This window comes from Gastrolobium bilobum, unplaced genomic scaffold (assembly GCF_033153095.1).
Source record: "Gastrolobium bilobum isolate Gb01-03AN ecotype WA unplaced genomic scaffold, APGP_CSIRO_Gbil_v1 utg993, whole genome shotgun sequence".
Taxonomy (NCBI): Eukaryota; Viridiplantae; Streptophyta; class Magnoliopsida; order Fabales; family Fabaceae; genus Gastrolobium; species Gastrolobium bilobum.
Genome location: NW_026898494.1, coordinates 391,837 through 415,535, shown reverse-complemented (window position 1 = coordinate 415,535; position 23,699 = coordinate 391,837). Strand labels below are relative to the sequence as shown.

General features: G+C 35.0%; 1 protein-coding gene across 2 annotated transcripts; it reads right to left on the bottom strand.

Moving 5' to 3' along the window:
- Positions 1 to 1,445: 1,445 nt before the first annotated feature.
- On the bottom strand, positions 1,446 to 23,699 carry LOC133316830 (THO complex subunit 2). Of its 2 annotated transcripts, XM_061518613.1 has the most exons (33): positions 23,433 to 23,699; positions 23,168 to 23,293; positions 22,326 to 22,367; positions 22,127 to 22,186; positions 21,886 to 21,948; positions 20,714 to 20,794; positions 19,699 to 19,770; positions 19,554 to 19,601; positions 19,380 to 19,448; positions 19,158 to 19,291; positions 18,195 to 18,270; positions 17,262 to 17,455; positions 16,458 to 16,538; positions 15,744 to 15,954; positions 15,401 to 15,637; positions 15,231 to 15,311; positions 15,019 to 15,138; positions 14,872 to 14,931; positions 12,186 to 12,313; positions 9,244 to 9,340; positions 9,010 to 9,138; positions 8,325 to 8,428; positions 8,069 to 8,249; positions 7,711 to 7,892; positions 6,873 to 7,479; positions 6,627 to 6,731; positions 6,275 to 6,430; positions 6,116 to 6,196; positions 5,622 to 6,044; positions 3,380 to 4,537; positions 2,859 to 2,873; positions 2,273 to 2,583; positions 1,446 to 1,885 (listed from the first exon to the last, which is right to left on the bottom strand). In XM_061518613.1, the coding sequence occupies exons 1-33, from the start codon at positions 23,565 to 23,567 to the stop codon at positions 1,816 to 1,818; spliced, it is 5,637 nt and encodes a 1,878-aa protein (XP_061374597.1). In that variant the 5' UTR covers positions 23,568 to 23,699; the 3' UTR covers positions 1,446 to 1,815. The 2 variants fall into 2 exon arrangements, with proteins under 2 accessions (XP_061374597.1, XP_061374596.1); XM_061518612.1 differs by lacking the exon at positions 2,859 to 2,873 and having other exon boundaries at positions 1,448 to 1,885.

Sequence of the window (23,699 nt, the reverse complement as noted above, 5' to 3'; positions counted from 1 at the left end):
GTGTCCAATGACCATGGGAGATTCCATAGACACCAATTGTTTTTGTTGTTTTCCAAGAAGATTATGTTATTTTTTAATTATTTAATTATTGAATTAAACAGAAAATAAGCTCTTGGCTAAAAAGGAAAAAGATTATGTTACATAGTACTATTACGTATAGTCTTTGAATTTTTGAATTTCACGCAGCAAAGTACTTGATTAAATCAATTTTTCCATTTATAATGCATCTATACAAATGATAAAAAGAGCATGTGTGAGTGGAAATTTCAACGAAAATAATTATTATAGTTTTAATTTACTTGCGAACGATTACATTTGTCGAGGATCTTATTAGATAAAGTTGTATATTAAAAAGATGTATAATTACGCAAATAATACATGAGAGCATATATTTTTAATTGAATTTGTTAACAGATTATTCAAGTTAAGAGGTTAAAATTCAGAAGCTTGATTTACATAACCAAAACAAGGATACTTAAGAATGTTTGACACATTTTTTTTTAAGCTAAAAACTATTTTTAAGTTAAAGTTAAAAAATAAAAAAATAAAAAAATAAAGTTAAAAGCTATTTAGTGGTTACGTAAGGTTGTTTTAATGATTTTGAAAGTAGAAAGATAACATTATTTGTTATTAGAATAAATTATTAGAATAAAATATAAAACTTATGAATAAAAGTTTAGAATAAAAATAAAATTATAAAATAAATTATGAACGGTAAAATAAATAATGAGTCAAAAAAACTGGCATATATCTTAAAACAAAAACTCCTCCTGCTTTTAACTTTTTAGTTTTTTTTCTTCATTATATAAAAAAATCTTTTTATAATAAGAAATTTTATAAAAACATATTTGAGTAAACTTTTACTTTAAAAAGAAAAAGAAAAACTAAAAATAAGATATGTTAAACAGTCACTTGCACAACGCTTTAGCTCCTTCTCAATTACTACTACTATACTACAGATCTTACGTTTAACAAATGAACTGATAAGTTGAGCTCAGGGTTTATGGGAGGCAAAGTTTTCCGAAATTGATAAACCATCTTTTCACTTTTCTATATATTAGACAGCATAACTTTTATTTTATTATTAATAAATTTTATAAATAATATAATATAAATATTATAGTTAACACTTAACAATATTGTTCTTGAATAGCGCTCGAATTTCAGCTTGCAAAAGTGCAATTTTGGAGTTATTGGAACTACTCATATTTGCTAATTAGAATTTTTAAATTTTATAAAGCTGTTCTTCTCAATATTGTGTTTAGTCATCTATTTTAAAATCAGTTGCTATTTTTCATTTAATTATTTCAGAGATATAACAGTTAAACGATTCCGCCAGACATTCAGGAGCCGAAATGCATAATAAACTTGGCACAGCAATTGAGAAAGCACAGGATTCATACCTAATGTCTAAGAAGAAATCACATGTGCACCAACCCTCTTCAATTAAGATCAGTAAAACAGTTACACAGTCTACAAAAATTCATTTATCTTAGGTTGGATTACTCATGTAAATGAAGGTTCAGACGAATTAATCACAGTTTCACAGAATACATATATCATTGGCTACCTAGAATATACAACACTATATACAAGTGTATAAGTCAATTCATAATTTCTTCGCATTGACATAAGAAAGAAGACCAAATAATTTGAACAGCTGAAAATTTGGTACAAGTTACAAGAAAATGAGGGGGTAGCAGTTAAAAATGATGTGAACCAGCACCTCAACTCATGCACAAAGTTAGCATCATAGCACCAGCAAGAAATGATCAATCTTCCAATAAGTTTGCTTGCGAAATCCCCCCTGATTTGTTACTTCCTATGTCTTCGCTTTTGATCAGCTCTTTGTCTCTTCTCATCATCCCATTCACGGTCATACAAGCTAATACTCAATTAAGGGCACAGCAGTGTACCATTATTAATGGAAACCTTACATTCAACCAAAACAATTATTTTGACCGGAGTAACACAGTTGTTCTATGATTTTATATTAACTCTCCTTTTGGTCATGAAAAAAGTGAATGAATGAACAGCAAGAAAGCAAAACAGGCACATATATCATACCATACTATGCATCTTTAAGCAACATATCTACCAATGACTCCATATGCAGCCTCCTTCCATGAATGTACGAAACAGGCAAGGAATAAATGTATGCAGATGAGGTACACATGTAAACAGTCTAGTGACACCCCAGCAAAAGATCCAGTGAAAGATATGTACTCTTGAATTAACTAAGCATGCATATCAGTTTAAGCATTGAGGATACGGATCCGAATCACGACGGTTCAGTTTGCTGGCAACCTCTTTACCATGAATCCTGAGACTTGGTTCATCTATGTAACCTGCATGCTGGATCATAGGTCCCTTTCTGTCTCCCCTGTCTCTTCCATCATACGCTGGTGACATACCAATAACAGGGGGAGGAGGTGGAGGGGCCACTGGTGAGTACTCCCCAGGTTCACCAGTTGGTAGATGCTCCCTCTTAAGTTTACGTCTCTTGGATACAGCATTTAATTCCAAGTCTTCCTTTAGAATGCTTGCTTTCTCTCTTTCCCTCTCCCTTTCCCTCTCTTCCACCTGCATATAAGAAAAAAAAGACAGCGCGACATTAGAAGAATAACAACAGCAGGATCATCTGTCTGTTCTAATCAAACACCAGAAGAGGATAATATAGGATGAGAAGCACAACTATGTAAAACAACTAAATATATGGGGCAACGGAAAAACCAAAACCCCAATTCTTTAAGCCATTGCAAGTATATAAAACCGAAAAAGAATAAATCAGAGAGAAAATAAAACCATGGGAAGAAATATTAGCTATACTCTTGCGATAAATAACCATATACTCAAACTCTAACTGTAACACCCTGATAATCTCCCACATTCTAATATTTTAAGCTGTTATTTTTTTTTTCCTTCACATTTGTTGCATTTTCAACTTGAAGTGATAGTTTTATTGCCAATCAACTGAGAGAACAAGTAGTTCTTTATAGAAACCGATGCTTGCTAAAAATTCCTGTCAGCCTGTCACTTGGTATCAAATTGATCATTGAAGACACTTATCACATAGTTTTCCATAGTAACCCATGCTTAACAAGTAGCATATGAAGATAATCAAACTGCATTCTGTTCTTTTGACCACTAAAACGAACAAAAAAACTAGTTCATGGACACATTCAACCAAATAAAAAAAACTATGTATGACCTATGACATTAATTTTAAGTACTTATCCACTATTAGAATGTTGACACAAATCCATAGGGCTATGTAACATGTATAATACTCTGTTTAAGTCCTTTCAACACAAAGTAAATATCCTTAGTAGCAGATCATGTAGAGTGAGAGAACTGAATACATGATATTGATTCATACCTTCATTTCCTCACGTTTTCGATCTCGAAAATCATCTTCTTTTCTGCGTTTTGCATCATCCTGAGGAACCACAGTTTCTTCAGACCGTCTCCGTTCTTTTTCTTCATGCCTTGGAGAAAGTCTTTGAGAATGCCTTGTAGCTCCATACCTCCTATCAGCATCTTCATCACGCCTACCAGCACCAACAGATTGAGGAACCATATTAGGAGGTAAAGGGGGTGGAGGAGGCAAATTTTGCCCATGGAAGCGATCATCAGCATGAGATTTTTCTGATGCATCATTGTATCTTAACTTACTTCTATCATCCTTACTTCTTTCATCCTTAGCCTTCTCAGGGAGTCTACTTAAATTCCTCTCACTACCCCTCTCTTGCATTTTTTCAACAGATCGTTCTCTTCCATATCTTTCTATTGACCTAGCCCTAGGTTTTTCTGCAACAAAGTCATCACCACGAGACTTATCCAGACGGTCCAATCTTTCCCTGTGTTCCCTTTCATATCTTTCGTTCCCTTTGTCTTTTGGCCTTTCCAGTGGCTTATCACCTGCCCTGTACAGACCAAATTCATCTGGTCCTGATTTGTCATCAGCCAATCGAGGATCCACCAGCTTCTCCCTTTCAGAGAATCGAACATCACCCTCTAAATCTCTTAGCTCTATATCCCCCTTCCGCCGTTTAACTAGTCTGTCTGGTTCTTCAGCAGAACCAGCTCGTTTCTGAACTTTATCACTAGATTTTGAAGTAACAACTGTGTTTTCATGCCTGGGGGAATGAACTACACGAGAAGAGGATCCTCTTGTGAAGTCCGAAACATCATTTCCATCATCCTTCCCCATAGAAGCCCTAATATCAGAAGACTTGGCAGTTCCAACCTCTGCCTTTGATTCATTACCAGGACCATCCAATGAAATCTTTGCTGATGGAGCTGAACCTTTTGCAGAGCCTGAAACGGTGTTACCATTACCACTAACTGAAGATGTATTGGTAATTCCAGTGTGTCTTCCCTCTGATGCATGAGTTTGTAGATCCTTGTCACTGCTCGAGGAACCAGAACTTCTAGCAACAACTTTTCCAGACCTATTATCCTCTTTTGCAGGATCTTGTTTTGAGGGTTTTGAAAGTGAGCCAGCAGCCACTGAACGTTTTGCTGAAGTTCTTGCCTGAAAACAGGATAACCAAATTATAGTGGACAAAAGCAATAGCAACATTTAAGAATAGTAGAGAAAAAAGGAAAATTTTGGCAGGGAAGAATCAGCATTCCATTGCAACCTTAAGACAGACGCACTAGAAGTAACAAATGACTACTTGTCTAGAAGGTTTCAACCAGGATGAACGAAACAAGAATTACAAACATATTTACAAAATTTTTGATATTTTAGTTTACTTTTGAAATTGGTATTTTGTATTACTCCATATAATTTAACAGACTATAATTGTTTAAAACAATTAGGTTTAGCAAAGGACTATTTTATTAACTTACAATATTAACAGTTTATCTTCAGTCGCAGAAATATTTTAGTAATTCAATATTATTTATTAATTTATGCAGCCTCAAGCCATGGATGAGCTGCCTTAGATCTTGAGATTTTTATATAATACTTCCTTTCGAGAATACAAACTTGGGTTATATCATTAGGTGTTATGGGGTCTTATCTAATGTCCATGTTTTCTTGATGAGTTACTTTTCCTTCAATTTATCATATGTCATTTACAATCAACCACCTTCCCTACCCTCGCAAATCAAGGAGCCTTGAGCACTAGGATTTACCCCTTTTTTTATAGTATTGAAAATTCTTGATGTTGAGAATCCTCATAGCCTCTTGCTTTATTTTTCCCTAGAACCCATCAACCCATTAATACGTTTAACACTAACCTCTTCAAGGTACTATTCTTATATACTGCATATTTAGCACAACACAAAATAATTATTTACTACTTTTTTTGTGTAATCAATCTCTATGATTAAAATTTATTCTTAGTAATTTTAATGATTAGTATGAATTTTGAATTAGAAAAAAAAGTTCTTTAACTCATCTCACATTAATCACAGTTCGTAGTAGAAGAACTTCTTCCTTCAGATCACATTAATTCTCCAAATTTCCATTCCCTAAACTCAAGCAGCAAGCGGAGGCAATCATTAGGTAATCAACAATGCAACAAATGATGCAAATAGGACTATATACAAGACAATCATACAAATGAAAAATGCTAACCGCACAGCATAACTAAGATCATGAATTCTACCTCAGCAGTTCTTGTCATGTGTTCATCCGATGCTTTGTTTATGGATTCTTCCACTTGCTTAGGGTTTTCCATAGATTTTGATGTTCCAGATTGTACAGCAGATGAGGGTAAGGAAGATTGAGCATCCAATCCATTTACCATCGAACTACCCTTGATTTTCACAAGGCCAGAATCAGATTTTGTGGATGTAATGCTTTCGGTTCTTTCTGACTTCACGTCTGTAGTTTTTGTTCTTATTATCTGGTCTTTGACTGCGTTTCCGGAGTCCAAATGTTTTCCGCTGGCAGATTCAGTTTGAGAAACATTAAGACTTATCCCACTTTGCACAGCTGCTGAATTTCCAGCTGAAGATTTAGTCATAGATGGTGCAGGCTTCAACTCAAGATAACCCATACCAAATTCTTCATCGGTAACCCAAGAAGTCTGCATAATGAAGGAGTTTTAATGTGTTAAAACAAACTATGACTAAGCTTGTAATTAACATAACGTCATACCTTCCTAGCAGCCAATGCTGCTGCAACACCAGTTGCCAACACCTTAAGATCCTCTCTTTCATCACTTTTAATCTTAGCTACCTGCATGGAAGATAAAATAATTGAAAAAATGCATTAGTAATTTAACATAAAAGCACAAGCAAAGTTTAATAAACCTACCCGCTTTTCAAGGTTTATCCCACTCTTCCGAGTAACAGGGAAAACACTAGAAATTTTTGTCAACATTATAAGAGCATTTCTAATTTCCATGTACTCGCTGGATTCCAGACACTGAATTAGTAACCGAGTGATTCTTTGACTCCACTTCCAGTGAACCTATCAGCCAAAAAGAAAAAACAAAATGGGTCCTTACAGCATTAATTTATCTTCTGTAGACTAACCGTAAGTCAGAAAGAAACAAGGTATAGCTTTCAAAAAAATTGAGAAAGCTAACAGTAGCCATTGGATCTACACAACATAGACAAGGAGAAAATTTCAGAGCAGTTTTAAACTAGCGTACAATTGAACTTGCCTTAATGAACTGCCCATATGTAACTCGCTGGCTGTTTGGATATCTATAATAAACAGCAAAGCCGGGCATGTTTCCACACTCACGTTCGTATATAGATTCACCACTCTGAAAGGATAAATGAATAAGAAACAAAAAATAAAATAAAATGAAAGTAAACATAAAAAGATTGAACAACCTCTAACAAGCATATAACAATATCAAAATAAAAATTATAGAAAGTAAAAAAAAAAAGTACTAATCAATTACCTTCCAATAGTAAGCAATCTTCAAAGTCTCATACAGAAACCTGCCAAGCCTGCCTGCCTCATATTCAGTGCAGCAGCATATCATTGGTTGTAGGGTCTTACATATCAGAACATCTATGTGATTGACCGTGTTAAAAAAGGGGGTTCCAAGGGAATGAAGTGTGTGCACAAACATAGCGCAATAAACAGCATCTGGCATACTGAAAGTACAGCGAGGAAATATACAACGCTGAAGAAACTCCATGTTGATCTTCAAAGTATCGGGACAGGAACTTAACCATCTGTCTTTTTCACGAGAAAGCCGTCTACGGATGGATGCCACATTCTCTTCATGTTTATGGAGTTCACTAATCAGACGATCAAGAGATTCTTGAATTCTTTCCTTTTCTTTCTTCCTCTTGGTGATTGCTGAGCTTGAATTGTCAGAAAGCTCCTCCAAAGATTTAAGGTTAGCATGCAACTTGGCTATTTCTGACTCGTAACGATTTTTCGGAACATACAGATCATATAATGTGAGACCCCAAAATGTTGCATAAAGATCAGGAGATAGGCTATTCCATGCTTTTGAAGGCAACATGGTTTTAACAGTATCAAGAAGATATGACCAACTGCATACAGTAATAAAGTATTCATATTAATCCACAAAATTGCAGAAATAAACTTTGCATATATTATATCTGATACAGATCATAATTTACATTCTAGACTTAAGTTTATCAGCTGGAATGGTATCGAAAACGTTTCGACATCTTGGAGAGTTCAACACCTAACACAGTTTAGTGTTAAAGCATAGAAGGAAATTTTTAAGGAAATAGGGGGAAAAAGGTTAGGATTATTACCTTACAGGATTTTGAGCAGAGCCAAGATCTAGAACCATACTACAAGAATGATCTGCAGGGTCAGACTCAAAGCTAGTAGATGCATCACTTGCATCATTTTTATCATCCAAGGGCCAGAAAACCTCAGGACTCCTCTGAGACTTGAAAAGCCTCATCACAGGGCGATATATCAAGAAAGCAACCTATGTCCAGGAAAAAAAGAGAGCATTAAATGCAGGTGCAAGCAAGGAACAATGTACCATAAATGCAGCAAGTGAAGGGAAGCTAGAACAAAAATACTGATAAAACCATGCAATCATTATCGTTAGAGCATGTAAGATATATATAAGAAAAATAGAGATAGAAGGGGAACACAAACCTCAGGGTCCAGGTGGTAAAGGTGGACCAGGTCATTGAGTGAGGGAATAAGAATAGCATAATTTGACGCTGGTGTAACTGCACTGCAAAGAAATTCCACATATTGAAGAAGAGTTCCATGGCATCTATCAAACTGCTCACTAACCATCTTAATGTAGGGTGCATCTGCATGGATGACAACCCTGCAAAAACATTAAATCTTGAGAACAGAACCTTGAGCATTAGATCTAGCATTTGTAAGTGAATGAGCTGCTTACGAAGAACGATGTTGAGCAATAAGCAGTAAGAGGGGGATCGCCAACTTCGGTTCATCTTTTGGAAGTAATGCATCTTTAAGTCTGCTACTTGACTTTATCAACGCCTGCAATGAAAATTAGATATCTCAAGTAACTTGGCATGTCAACCGCCAAGGCACATATTGAAACCTTGTACTAGGCATAATTCCGCAATAATAATTAAAATCTCATCCATAAGACTTTATAAGCCCATAGTGCAAGATATATGATTTATTAGATCCAATAAAACTTGAGAATATATAAAACAACACCAAACACAATATGCAAACAAGAGTAACTTCTTTCTTTTCAGCAAACTAATGAAAATATATCATCAAACAAATAGGCATTTTATTTATTCACACTTGTCCACTTTTTAGGGAGTTAATCTTTAAGCTCAATCAAATATGCAATGTTGCAATATGCGATAAACCAAAAAGGGCTCATCCATCAATGTCTCACAAAATGTTCAAAACCAAATGCAATATAATGCGTGTTCATTAACCAGTCCAATCAGTACAAACCAAAACAACTGGGCAATTGTATATTAAAACAGAGAATTGCCACACCTAAAAAACTGTCTCTAACACAGTAGAATTTCAATCTGTCAAAACAGAAATTTCACCAATCTCTTGCTTTCTAAAACCTAAGATGTACTTTTTTGTACCTTATTATTTCGAGTTACTCCAAAAGAAGTTGCTTGATATCTGAGAGTCTCACTCCCTGCCATAGCATCCAGCTGTTCCTCAGTCAAGTTCTCTGTGTATTGCACATTTGCCATTTGTTGAATAAGCTCCTGAAAAAACCAGCAAAAATATTTATTTATGGCCAGCATTTGGATTTTTCATGAACATTATTACACAACATTATTCCTTATCAAAAACCAACAAAGAAGAAAAACCTGCAGTAGAACAAGTTCAATTCCTTGCCCCTTTTTTAACTGGTTCACAAGATATTGGAAAAGACCCCGCAATTCCATTGATGGGTATTTCTTACACCTATAACAAACAAATAACTTCAGTTTATTAAAATATTCGAAGAACATTGTGTCTCATGAAGTAATAATCACATAGATCCTACTTAATTCTGAACATAACTGGCAATGAAAAAACAGGAGGAATAAAGTTAAACTATCAATAACAAGTTAACACCAACATTAACATAAACAATTTAAACATCATGAATCATACAGCAGACCGACAAAAAACTGAATGCTTGGTTTCATTAACTAGAACCATGTTAAGTGAAAACCCACTCAACATAGTATATAATAATTGCCACACATCCAAAGAACTCTACCAAATTATATGAAGAATTCGCTGAATCACAGTGCAGAAAGAAAATAGAGTACTGTTCTCCACCATAGATGATGAATTTGCTCGACAATGTAATCTATGTCACATTACCCGAGACATTTTGCATACATGATCCTACACTTCCTGATGTTCAATTCAGTATTTTGATTTACAAACCAATTTTTGTTTCTTCCCTAGTTTTCTTGCTATTTATCAAAATTTATTTTACTGATCCATTAGTCCTTATTTCCGCAATAATTTCTTTATTGAATTGACTACTACTTGAATAAATTTATATTTTATATTTGTTGGTCATTTATTTCTGATCTCTTTCAATTAAGCATACAATATTTCTAATTAAATATTTCTCTTTTCTTTACTTTCATCTCTTACAAAAAAATTTAGCTGAATCATTAAAGATTGACCCCACCTTTCCTCCAATTTGCGTGACAAAATTACAATCTTAAACTGTATAATTTATTTCCTAATTTATCCAACATTAATTCCACCACTTTATCAAGGAGAAAACAATTTTCAAATCATCTATTTTCAGTATCACATGAGTTCTGCACAATAGACAACGAACAAATAAGGTTCAATTAACAACCTTACCAAAAAAAAAGAGTTCAATTAACAAAACAGGAATTCAGAAAGCTACTACAGAATATCCCCACACTCCAATTTCATTTTATATTATTTCACACTCAATATTACATACATCAAAAGAAAGCAAATGCAGTAAAGAGAGAGAAGAAAACCAAACCAAACTGCTCCAAGTATTTCAATCCCCATCCCTCCAAGACAAAAACAAATTCCTAGCGGAATATTGGCCCCAAAAGTTGTTCAGGGTTTAACAGGTATGCTCGCTAAATTAATGCAGCCACAAGCATATCATTCTTCATTTTTGAAGTATATACCTCAGTAAGACCAGATATTACAAAAACTTGTTACGCTATCCATTCATCAGAAGATGGGCAACTCAGCATTATACAGACAACACAATCATGAATCATCTTGTTGTACTGAACTATTGTCGATCAATCAAGTAAACTACTGATGACAAGGTCAAATGAAAGGCTGTATCCTCTTATCTGAAGATAGGACATACTATCTAATGGTACTACTCCACCATTAGGTCCATTTGTAGATAGACATAGTAAACAGCTTCAAAAAAAGTTAATGATTTCTTTGGTATCTTGCAGTCTCCATTAGGATCACAGGACGAAAGTAATAGCTAATGGAGTAGGTCACTTACAAGAATGCTACTATCGTCTGAAGTCACATCAGATGGATCCAAACCTACCTATTATCAGCCCAACACCAAGGACTAAGCAGTCATGTCCAACAGTTGGATTTCAGCAATGACTAATCACCACATTAGCAACCACCCAAAGTATGTTCAGGCTGCTCCCTCTCTACAAGACCAACAGCTTAGGAATTTGTTCCCCTAATTTTTATTTTTTTTTGAAAATCATCACGAATTAAGCATAGACAATGGCAAATGCACCTCAATACGGATCTGTCTCCCTCCTGAACAAGTACCCCATAAATGCCTATTAAACTGTCATTTCATTACTGATATTAGAAATGACCAAAGGACATATAGAATCACAGATATCATGTATACAACTTAGGTCATCCTTCCAACTGATATCATTGCATTTAGTAAGTACTCATGCTTTCATCTCCCTTAACTAATTGTATCTGGTAACAGTACTGACTTTTCCAAGCTACAAAAGAAAGATCAAGATCGAACTTAATGAAAAAGCTTCATTTAAATCCGATGATTCTCCATTAAAAGTGGTAGAGTGCTATTGCAGCTGACAAGTCACTTGTATATCTTACATGGCACTTCTTAACTTTTAATATCTCCCTTACAAAATTATGAGGACAACAGACTAATAGAAGTTTGAACTTTGAACATTGAAAGGATAACACCAATGCCCACCCCTTTCAACCAACAAGTATCCATTCCAAAATATCTGTCAGTGAATCCCAGTAACCGCACATCATACAGCTGTCTGTGCATGCCCATCAACTGGCAAGCCAAGTGGTTTGAATTGATCTGACATTACCACTCGGGTACAAAATGCTGCTATGTCCAGTAATCCTGCATTCGCTAAGGTTGATCTGCAACCTGGAATTTGATACAAGGCATCCCGGATATATCTATATTCTATAGGATGGCGCAAATGTACAAAAAATGACCAATTAATGTCATTATCAAGAACGATTGCTTAAGCATAAAATAATGCCAATAAAATTAGAGCTAGTGAGAAATAGTTGTAAAAAGACACATATCACCTAAACAGCATACGAGGACAACCTACAATTTGTTGCTTAACAAACTATGTTGCCATTAAAATTAACACTTTAATCAGAAGAATAAAATGTATCACACAAGATTCAGTCACATATGCTGATGACAAACCCCAAAAGGCTGATAATTAATTCCTATAACTTATCCAGACGCACCAGACAATCAGTGCAGAAAAAGATAAACCAAATATAAATGTAATAGAAGAGGGAAGGGAACAAATATACATACAGGTGGCCCCAAAATGAAGCTAGAGATTGAAGCCAGTCTGACAAATTAAGGCCATCATCCTTTAACTTATCACGTCCACCAAGTGCCAAGCGCTCAATCACAACATATTCCAATATATCATACTCAAGCTATTAAGAGAAAAAAGTAAATAAGGTTCCAAGTTAAAAATTATCTACCAATATCAAAAAAAAATTCAAAAAGTAGAACATAATGAATGCACAAAAGAAAAAAAAAAGGAAAAGTACCATCATATTTAGTGAAAAGCGGAAAGGTTCAGCTAACTAGTATATTGTACAAGAGTGAATTAACATCCAAAAAGGCAAAAACACAGTGATCACTAAACTATTACAACATCTCATTTGCAGTTTGAAGATGGCACTCCATTTTGCCTTCATCTGTTTGAGAAGCAATTTGACTCAAATTGCAATTAGGCTGAGTGTGGCCTTCTGAGTAAAAATGTAGAGCATTGGCTGTTTTGTTCTTTAGCTAGGTGTTACTTTAGGTGTTAATCCATAATCCACAGGCTGCTTCTTTCTGGGACTTCTACGACTCTATTGTTGATGAAATTTCCAGGCTCCTGACTAATTGGAAGGCTTCTTCCTTCACCCTAGATAATTGTGTTACATAATTCCGGTTTGTTTATATGTTTCTTTATTACGTACTCTTTTCCAAATTTCATTAGAGTAGGGAAGACTCAAAAGGATTGAAAAATAATAAGATTTCCTCAGGTCTGCGGTGGAAGAGAATAGAAAAGATCATCTTGTTTATTGGGAGACATGCTTTAGACCAAAAGGATGTGGGAGACCTGGGTCTTGGTAAATTGGAGGCCAAAACAATGTCTTGGTGAGTAAATGTCTTTTGCGAATTCCCAAAGGGAATATTTGGATGGAAGAGTTTAGATCAGAAGGAAGGGGAAAGGACTTATTTCTGAAATTGAGAAATAAATTATAAGATGTTGATAAAAAATAAATAGGGATGATAATGATGCCAGAACAGACTGAAGGAGGGCTAAACAAAAAATAGGGATTTGATAGATAGACCCTGGGTTCTCAATTACAATAATCAAAATAAGAACATATTCGGCAACTTACAACAGGGATCTTAAACACCTTTTTATAGACCAATACAAATGAATTTAAAACTTAAAATCCTAAAAATAAGGAAAGATGATAATTCCTATCTCAAAATAGGTCCCAATCTTAGCCCTCAAAATAAACTAATGTAAATATGGAAAATATCTGTAATTATTAGTTTCCTTTATTGGCTAGATTATGTTTAGGATTTGGGTTTATTCTTTTAGGCCTATTAGTTTCTCTATAAGTATTGCAACCCTATACATGTTTTCTTAAGTGTGAATGATATTTCAGTTTTCACCTTTCAAGTTAAACCATATATGTTGTTGCCCAATTTTTGCCCACCAAATTACAACAAAATTTATTACTTTATTCAAATTGGGTTTTGGTCGGGATGTACTAGATTTTAAAGTGTTACTTCTTTGAACATGCAGCCATGCTTAATGGGCTATAGATTTTACTGAGACCAGATTTCTTAAATCAGCCCATTGAATGCTCTTGTAACAAGAACTAGGATTTAGAACGGACCCCTTGATGTCGCGCCCTTATTTGTATCAGGATGATTGGAAGCTTACCTGATAATCCCTCATTTCATTCTTCACAATTTTAAAAAAGTTCTCAAACAAAGGCAATATATACTTAAAATGAGAATTTTCTATCCCTCCCTTTCCCTATGAACTCCTCCATCCAAACACACCCGTGAGAGTAATTCTTTCAGGAAAAGGGTCACTAAAATAAAATATGATTTCCACAAAATGGAAAATTTTCTCTTGGATAGGACACCGGGATTGGAGACTTAATTGCTTGAACATTTTAGTCACATCAGTCTGCTCTAGTCTTTTATGCCTCTGCTAAGAGGGATTTCTTATTTTCCTCATTCCATTACGCTGATTTCTCCTTACCTATAATAACAATTATTTCATTCTTTAAAAAAATGACCACGGCACAGCAGAAGCACAACAGTCCAACTAAAATGATTATATGAACTATGAGATCCTATAGAATGACTACGACATCAGTCTGAAAAGAGCAAATTACAACTAACCATGCTCTCAGTGACAGTTTCATGACCTAAGAAACTCCTAATAATTTCAGTTTCACCATTTTAAAAAAGTAAAGGGAAACTCTCGATGCACAAGGCTCCCCGACTTACGATGGTAGGGGAGAAGGTCGATTGTACGCAACCTTACCCTAGCAGTTTTGCAAAAAGGCTATTTCCTAAACTTAAACCCGTGACCTTCCGATCACAAGGAGCAGCCTTACTGCTGCTCCAAGGCTAGCCCTATTTAAAAAATAGTAAGAAAAATATAAAAAGAGATCCAACTACTCAACTATTAGTGGATGAAGCCAAGCCAGTGAAACAATGCCTAAGAAAGGTCAAGTTCTCATTCACTTACCCTATACAATTAATTGGATCATAATCATTTATTTCAAAGATTTAATTCATCAGGCACTAAAATACTTTATATGCTCACTAATGAAAGATAATTAGCCCAAACTCAAACAATGTAGGATCCATCTCATAGTGCTTATTATGAGGTCATACATTATGATATTACTAATGGATGCAGTGAACATGGACGCAAAGCCAAAACACAAAGAAATATACACACCTGAGTCAAATACTTAAATGCATCCACTACAGGAGTAATCATGTCTCTGTAAGCCTCAATCTGCATTTCACACAATTTAAAAAAATTAACATGATACAAGCTACCAGGGCTCTTCATCACAGGATACAAGCTATACTAAATCAGCACCTGATGAACAATTGTTCGAAGGACAGTCAATGGGTTGGCATGAGCTAATTTGGCAACCATCCGACCCAGCTGCTTCAAATTTTCCTTTGCCAGCCGTTTCAAAATACGTCTAGTGTCCAACTGCACACAAACAAAGCAACAAGAATGAGAATAACAAGGAATCAAGCTTGTAACATTCAACGCAGGCAGTCCCAAACATATATAGATCAAACCTTGGCAGTTTGTCTAGCAACCAAGAGCATAGGAGTGCGTTCATCATCTTTTTCCCATTCACCATATAAACGATATCGCACCTAGATAGATAGCATTCATCAACCAAGCTTGTCAATAAAAGCTAACAATATACCAAGTGAAAGGATCAACAACTAATACAAAGGAGAACCTCATAAGGAAGGAGATTCATAAGTTCCCAAATTTCCTGGCCAACAGCTGGATTGGCAGGAATCAACTGCAAAGAAGGTAGTAGACATGCTCCTAAAGCATCCTCCACCCTTAGCCTTGCATCCTTAAGGTGTAGATGAGGATTTCCAATAACATGAAATTGAGGACTCAAGGTATCATCGCCACCATTTACAAGCTCAAGAGCAGAAAGGTAATAACCTCTCAACACCCTGCAAATCTACTCGTGTTTTTAAAGGAAAATGGGAGACAAAGGGAAATCATTATCACAATAAAACATACCAAAGAAAATGAAGTTAACAGAATATTAAAACAACCTAATGTACCTTCTGCAACAATATAGTATCACGGTAGAGATAAGGTCCTGTACAAGTAAGCATCTGAAAAAGTTCCTTAGGAAGATCTATAAAAGAACCTTGTCCTGAAGAGTTATCTGTATCCATAGCATCAGTGCTGCCTCCTGTGGATGATCCAGACTTTTGAATATGTGCTTGACGAATAACATCATATGCCGAAGAAATTGACTTCTCAATAAGCCTGGATGAAGATCTCAACATTATTTGAAGCTATTGCTAAAAGGAAAAAAAATGCAAACAAAATTATTGATCACACAAAACTCAAGAGTAAGGTTGTGCAATGTAGCATCTTCAAGTGCATCTCCTTAGCCCTTGCTTGGGGATAAGATAGCTATTATGGCCTTCCATGAGTGCTATAATTATGGCTGCTACAAGGAAGTTTCAGATTTTAAGATGCAGAGGTAATAGCAGCATCATTGCATTCTTGATAAGATAGCTTTTGTCTTTGGAGGATATCTTACCCACCCTCTAATTTTACTTTCCCTCTTCTTTTTTCTTATAGTATTACAATCTCTATCAAAAATAAATAGACATCAACATTGACATGTATATGCAAATGCATTATCCAAAAAAACCCATTTATCATATATACATTCAATCATGTCTACATATGGACCCAAATATAAGCTCTAAAGGCTAATGTCTGCATGAGAGAGGGAGAGAGAGATTATACACAAGCTTTACCTAAGCAAACTGTCACATATTTGGGTATGTTCCACTGCATTGAGTGGTGAGAGACGTTCAAATAGAATATGTGCATGATACCTGTGAAAACAAAAGCAAAAGAGCCTATAAATATATATATTTACTAGAGGGCAACTCTATGAACATAGCAAATATATTGTACAAAAAGAAGGGTCTACTTGAGCCATAAATCAATTTTTAAGGTCTGAAAAGGAACCAAATCTTCAGCAGAAATCCATAAAGTTCAACATCCATTGTATATCTCAAAAACCACACACGATGCTGATTAAGTTAACATGTATAGAAACATTAACACAAGTACCGATAAATGTGAATTTATGGAAGAATGACAAATGTCTCCACTTACAGCAGAACCAATTTCCATTATTATTATTGTTAATAGAATATTTTGAAGAGAGAACACTTGCAATGTTTGGCTGAATTGCTTGGGTTTATTTTCACCAAGCACTCTTCATCTATTTATATACAAAGAGAGAATAAATGCATTTGATATTAGAAACATTTATTCTCCTAGATGATTATTTCCAATGCATCTATGATTTCTAGCGCACCACTATCTCTATTAATTACTAATTATAATGGTCCATCTCCCCAACAACATATTTACATTTATTTTTTACCCACAAAATGGAGAATAGAGATTTTTCATTCCCAGCTTGGACACTAGATTCTGAAAAATAGAACTGTTTAACCTTTTGGCCAAAAGATGAAAAGTAGCACAGCCTGTGATAATAACAGCCTTTACCACCACATGCTGTAAGTAGATTTACAAGTCAAGCATACCAGTCATCCACTGAAAGAAAGCCAGTAAGCAAGCCCAGAGTTTGACTGTTTTGAAGCTCAGATGTTCGTTCTTCAATTGCATCAGTTTCCATGTCTAAAGCAGCAAACAGATCTATAGTGACATCCCCCTGTTTCTCATCATCCATTAGATCTTTTCCAGTAGCAGCAAGGTTTATTCTTCCAATTTTATTAGCCTGAAAATAAGATTGTCAACCTTACGGAAATAAAACCAGCCAAAACTAAATAAGAAAACAATAGAGTAGCGGACTAAAAGAAAGACACAAGTATATTCTTATATTATACAAAATCAGTACAAACACTATCTTGCTCCAAGAATCAAATATCCACCAAAGAGGTCAAACAGATTGAAGTATAAGAACTGAAGGTTGACAGATTCAAGTGAAACTAAATCTCTCACAAGCCATCCCAATTAGTTTGATTGAGTTGATGCAACATTCACAGCTAAAGAAATAATAAGTTCATGAGAAGTTGCGGTCAGTGTTGTCAAACAAAACTGACGGTAGAAACTAAAGAGAGACAAAGGGAAGCAAGGCATGAATGAACCCACAGCCTTAACTGACCCAACACAAGGCTGCCATCAACAAGGAATGTCTGCATCTGTAAAATTTACAGAATTTATAGCCATACACCCATTTGAACACCAGCCCAACAATCGGTATCTAAGGGTAATATGAAGCAAATAAACCTGAGTTCTGAACTATGAAGCATAGAAAGAGACTAGACCGCTTTGTTGCAATTTTAAGACATTTTGGCTTGTTTCGTTTCCATTTTTCTTTAGAGCAGATTTTCTTATTCTATTGCTAGATTTACTTTCTCTCATTCTTCCTAATAAGAATTTTTTCATCCAAAATAAAAATAATAAGTTGAGCATAACAAAGGTAAGTGTTCAATAAGCTATCAAAGCATGAATACCTCATCAAGGCGCTTCGAAGAGAAAGTGTTATAATGCGCAAATGCTTCATCATCCTTGGGAAGTAGATGAGCATATCTGTAACCAAAATGATAGTTAGAAAATGTCTCATAAATTACATATTGTAACTCCAGTCCTGATGCCTTTGCACTAGCTCAGAAGCTCGGCAGGACATGCATATGAACCAAATTAAAACATCCCAAAACTTTGTCAATAAAACAAACTACCGCAAGTGTTCTACACTGAATTGCTGATTTCAATCATTCCCATCAAGATAATCAACTTGGTATAAGTGAAAGAGAAGGACTTGTCAGACAAAATTAATTATTTAACAAGAAGCATGATTTTGGAGCCCAAATAAATATGCTTAATTTACCATGACTAAAAGTTCAAACACCATCACCCTAAGTTCTAGAAAAATTGGTGTACGGATGTGGGGTATCAACAGTAACAGAGGAAGTGAACAATGAAAATGTGAAAAACGGAAAAATTAAATACCAAAAGATAGCACCGAACATATTCACAAGAGCTAAGTCTGCAAATATTTTATTTTCTTCTGGGATAGAGAAAATAACCAATTAAACTTGAAAACTTAAATGCTCTGAAAAACTTAATGCTCCAAAATATCTGTGCCAACCAATGTAAATAAAGATATTCATCAATAAATAGCAGTTTGAGGAGTAGTCTACAACCTACTCAAATTTTGGTATGATTATATGGTGCATCCCTTCTATACATCAACAATTTTTCCAAGAAAGTTAATAGCATGACCCACACAAAAAGGATTAATATTGACAGCTTATCAATCACACATATGGAATTTGTAAATCTCCTTCACTGCTACCACCACTTCTTATAATCAAATGGAGTCAAAAATTGACTCCGTATTGGAATATTGTTTATTGTTTACTGCTACATAAGAATGCTATATGTTATTCTTAAGCAGTACGAGCATAGCCTCTTACATGCTATCAAGATCAATAAAATATTGCTTCACCAGCAATGCTGCAAGTCTATAGAGCCCAAATGGAACAGGATTGCTGACGTCCATGCGCTGATAATATTGAAATTTAAATCCAAGAATCTGTGATGCATGAGACTGCATAAAAGAGACAAAATCATTATATAAAAACTTGTTCATTAAATATAAACAAATAGGAACGACCTAGGCTTCTATTTTTATCCACCTTGGGAAAAATAGGAATCAGCTCTATGAACACGTCATCATCGGGCTGGAGTTCAAAACACTCAAGAACCTGATCAAAAACTTTCATCAGTAGCCAGATAAAAAATGAAATGAGTAGATAGGCATGCGAATTAAAGAAAACAAAAAAAAAACAAATTAAAATGATCCAACTTACAATATCAAAAACACGATTTGGATCCAAATCAAAATGGCCAATTAACGACTGCAGAAGTAATCTCAATCAGCACTGTGATCATCATCACAAAACAAAACAAAAAATATTGTAATGGAATAGTCATATTACTTAAAATCATTAAAACCTTAATAATGCCAATTGTTGCTGCAGATGCTTTTGGAGTTGAAGCTTCGGAGTTCCGACAAAGAAGAGTGACCTACACAATTAAACTAAATTGAATGCAGCATACAAATGCATCTTATCTGGAATACATTTGTACATTCCCTGGTTGCATCTCCCTAATCATGCAATATGTAAGAACACCAGAAAGAGACAAATTGTGGATTGAAAAAGCCCACACAATGTTCAAAGAATATGCTTGCAATTATCAACCATGTCACAGTCAAAATAAAACTACAAAGGAATTTCACAACAAAGCACCTAAAATAGAAAACAAGCATTACTTTTAGGTCAGTTCTCATAGACACATAAAGTTACCCCTGAATTTTCTCTTGTTATTTCCGCTTTAGTGCAACCTCAACAGAGTCAACAGACCTAGGGACAATCATAAATGCATCCATATTAACATCGTCAGCCCTTTTTTCCATGACTCTTAATCCCATTCTTAGTTTTAATTCTTAAAATTCAGGGATGCAACACTCACGACTAAGCATGAACTATGATTGTATTGGTGGTGTACTTTGCTTGTAACAAAAATGAGGAATTGGCTGCCAACTACCTTTTGGATCACATGCATGAGTTCAACGAACAATAAATCTCCTTTCTCTCAAGATTTGTCATTATCTGACATTACCTCATTAAAAATCTAGTTTAACAAAGACCCATAGAGAAAAGACAATGGAAATAATTTGCCAATTGGTTCAAGTATGGGCCCGAAACATAAAAGACCCAAAATGCATACACCCATAAATCCAACAAACCTAAACCAAAGGCAAACATTTAAGTATTTTATAGCCATGCAATTATTAAAATCCATGTATAAAGGATCCATGCAATGCATATAAAACAAAATAATGCAATAACAAAACAAATGTAAAAGATGAGATTCTCTTCTGCCAAAATCTCAATGGCTGTAATATGTGATAAATGATTCATATAAATCATCCTAAAAAGTCAACCGATAGGAAATTGTGTTATACCAGCTTTGCATAGCCCTCACTCTCTTCTCTGAGAAGGTTAAATTTGGTTTGCTGATAGAGAAGTCGTGTATTAACTCTGACCTGAAATCAACAGCATGGGTGAATCAAATACATTCAACAATTGAATTTCCAGATCATGCTTATACATAGCTATTGTATATTTGACATAGGCAACACAAGGACTAAGTAAGAATATAGCTAAAGATAAAAAAATGCTCATTTTTTGGTGAATAAGGTGGTGGTGAGGATTTTATGGTACTGTGCAGTATATGCAATTCATACGTGTATTTGGTTGTCGGCCCCAAATCTCAAGGGTCTGCATTTGCACTAACATATACAATGACATAAGGTTTTGTTTATGGCTTTTCTTTGGCGTTCTACTCAAGGCTGTTTCAAAAGCATTTCTATTATAGGTATGCAGATAATTTGGAAAGATTTGTTGCATGACTACAGATCATAAGCTTCACATAGCTCTCTCTCAATACTTGTTTAATTTTCAAGTCTACGTCTCACTAATTTCAGCAATGCATGGCAATTGGCAGCTACTTTCCATTGGAACAATCTTTTGAGGTTCTTAACGAGGGGTGTGTCCTTCTACCTTGGAGCAGTTCCTGTTGGTTTGTTATACTTATATTTGCTTTAGTAAAAAGAAAAAGGCGAAATGCATCTTTAAGGGTGCTTCCTTTCTGTTAAGTCTACTTTTGCATAAGATTACATTTTTAGCCTCTCCTGTCATACTGCCCATGATTGTTCAAGGGTGTAAAGTGTGGAGCTGTCGTTGATATGCAGGGAGATAGGGCAGCCTTACTGCATTCTTAGCTTTTCTGTTGTTTTTCTACTATCTTCCTTTTGTGGTAATGTGTTTTAGAGGATACCTTATCTCCATCCCCCCTCTGTACTTGTACTTTCTTTGTCTTATTAATTATAACTAATTCTGTTTATACACACACAGACACACATATAGGGACTTTTAACCTCCTTCCCTTTTAGTGGGGGTTAGCAACCCATACCTTTTCCTTTGGAACAAAATCTCAGTTTTTTTCCTTTTAAAACAAAATCGATGAGTATTTTAGAATACAAAGAAAACATAGTAAATAGGAATAATCAATGGGGAAAAAAGAAGCAGAAGCCCCATGTATTATGCCATGCATTTATAGAAGTTAACTGCTCACCTCTTTTCCCTTCAACTCCTGAGCCTTTATTTTGATCAACTCAGCATCCCCCAAAAATTCTTCCTACAAATGCACAACATATAAATAAAATTTTGTAAACACAAGAAATTACTAATGAATTAAAGATTATCACTTGGTAAACTTCCTCAACAAACTACCCAGAAGCCATAAAATGAAATACAAAAATTAAGAGATATATGAAGTATGAATGAGCATGGGAACCACAAAAAAACAAACAGACCTCACAACGTTCGTGAAGTAGCCTAACTGGAACCAAATCAAATTCAACAAGCCATCTTGCCTAGAAAAATGAAAACTTTATAAGCAATAATAAATTGTAGAAAAATTCTAAGGAATGAGCACCAAGATGGTTGCTCAGAAAAGATAAGATTTAACATTAAGACTTGTATCACACAAAGCATACAAGATCAAATACTGACCAATTTGATGAGACGAGAACGAAACTCTCCTGACATTGTATGCTGTAACCAAGGAGATTAAGAACGTAAGTAGATTTAGTTGGCTTACTAAAACAATATAGTTATCAATTATCAAACACGTGAAATTGAAACATAATTCAATATCTCACTCATAATGATATGCAAAAACAACAATGCGCACTTACATGATTACACCCCATTAAGTATTCATTACTACATTGAAAGAAGTATGTTCAGATTTTTTAGAATTTCATATAAATAAATCAAGGTTAAAATGAGAGTTCCATATGATATCATCTGATAGGGCAATCAGATCACTGTTAAATAAATCTTTTATCTTCCAAATTAAGAATTCTCAGATAAAAGTCCCACTGAAACATCTCTTACTTGAACTGATTATAATCATAGTCGTAAAGATTAAAAAAAAAAAAAATTCCTCTTCCCTCAGCAATTGAACCGAATTTCTAAATAAACTCCTCTGAGCATGATGCTCATGCAATATAAAACAGAAAAGAGAAATTAACTAAAGGGAAGTATTGGGAAGAAAATATTTAGCACCCTATCCTTGACTAGTAACAAAATTTGACTATGACAATTCAAATGAGAGAAGATGAGGAGAAAAAGAAAGGATTATATAACTGAAGGAGGCACACTCTTCACAGCATAGAAAAGAAAAATGATTTCCATATAATAATCATTTCAACCATCTAGAAAGTTTCCTTCTCATATATACTGAAAAAGAAGATATGAGGGAGCAAATTTGAAGGACTGGGAAGGGGGGCAGGGGGGGGGAATGAAAAGGATTAACAACAACTTCACAATGAAAAGCAGCAGTAACTCACATCTTGAGCCATCTGGCTCACTATATCTGCAAAATTTGAAGCTACTTTCTCAGCAGAAGCTTTCTCCGAAAATATGACAGAATCTAATGCTACTTTACACTTCTGAAGCGGCAATTCACCCCGAACCTGACATCAAACCAGAACCAAAAATCGGTGCTTCATCCCAAAAATGAAGAAATCAAAGCCTTGGATTCACCATCCGAATTTTAAATTTTTCTATATAAACCTAACAAAAAAACTATGCTTTATTGGTTCAAAACCGCACCATAGTCCAGCAGAGCTCGTAGAGAAAGCGAAGCATTGGGACAGGTTCGGAGACCTTGATGCCATGATTCCCACTCTTCCATTCGCGAACACAGTCTTCTGTCACGTATACACACGCTATGGGAGGGAGAGACATTTTCTCTGATTACAAGGGAGCGCGGGATTTGAGGTACGGAGGTGAATCGGGAAATAGGGGTTTAAGAAGAGAATGACATTTCCATGGATGACACACAAATTGGGAAATTTTTAGGGTTTTCAGAGAACCAAG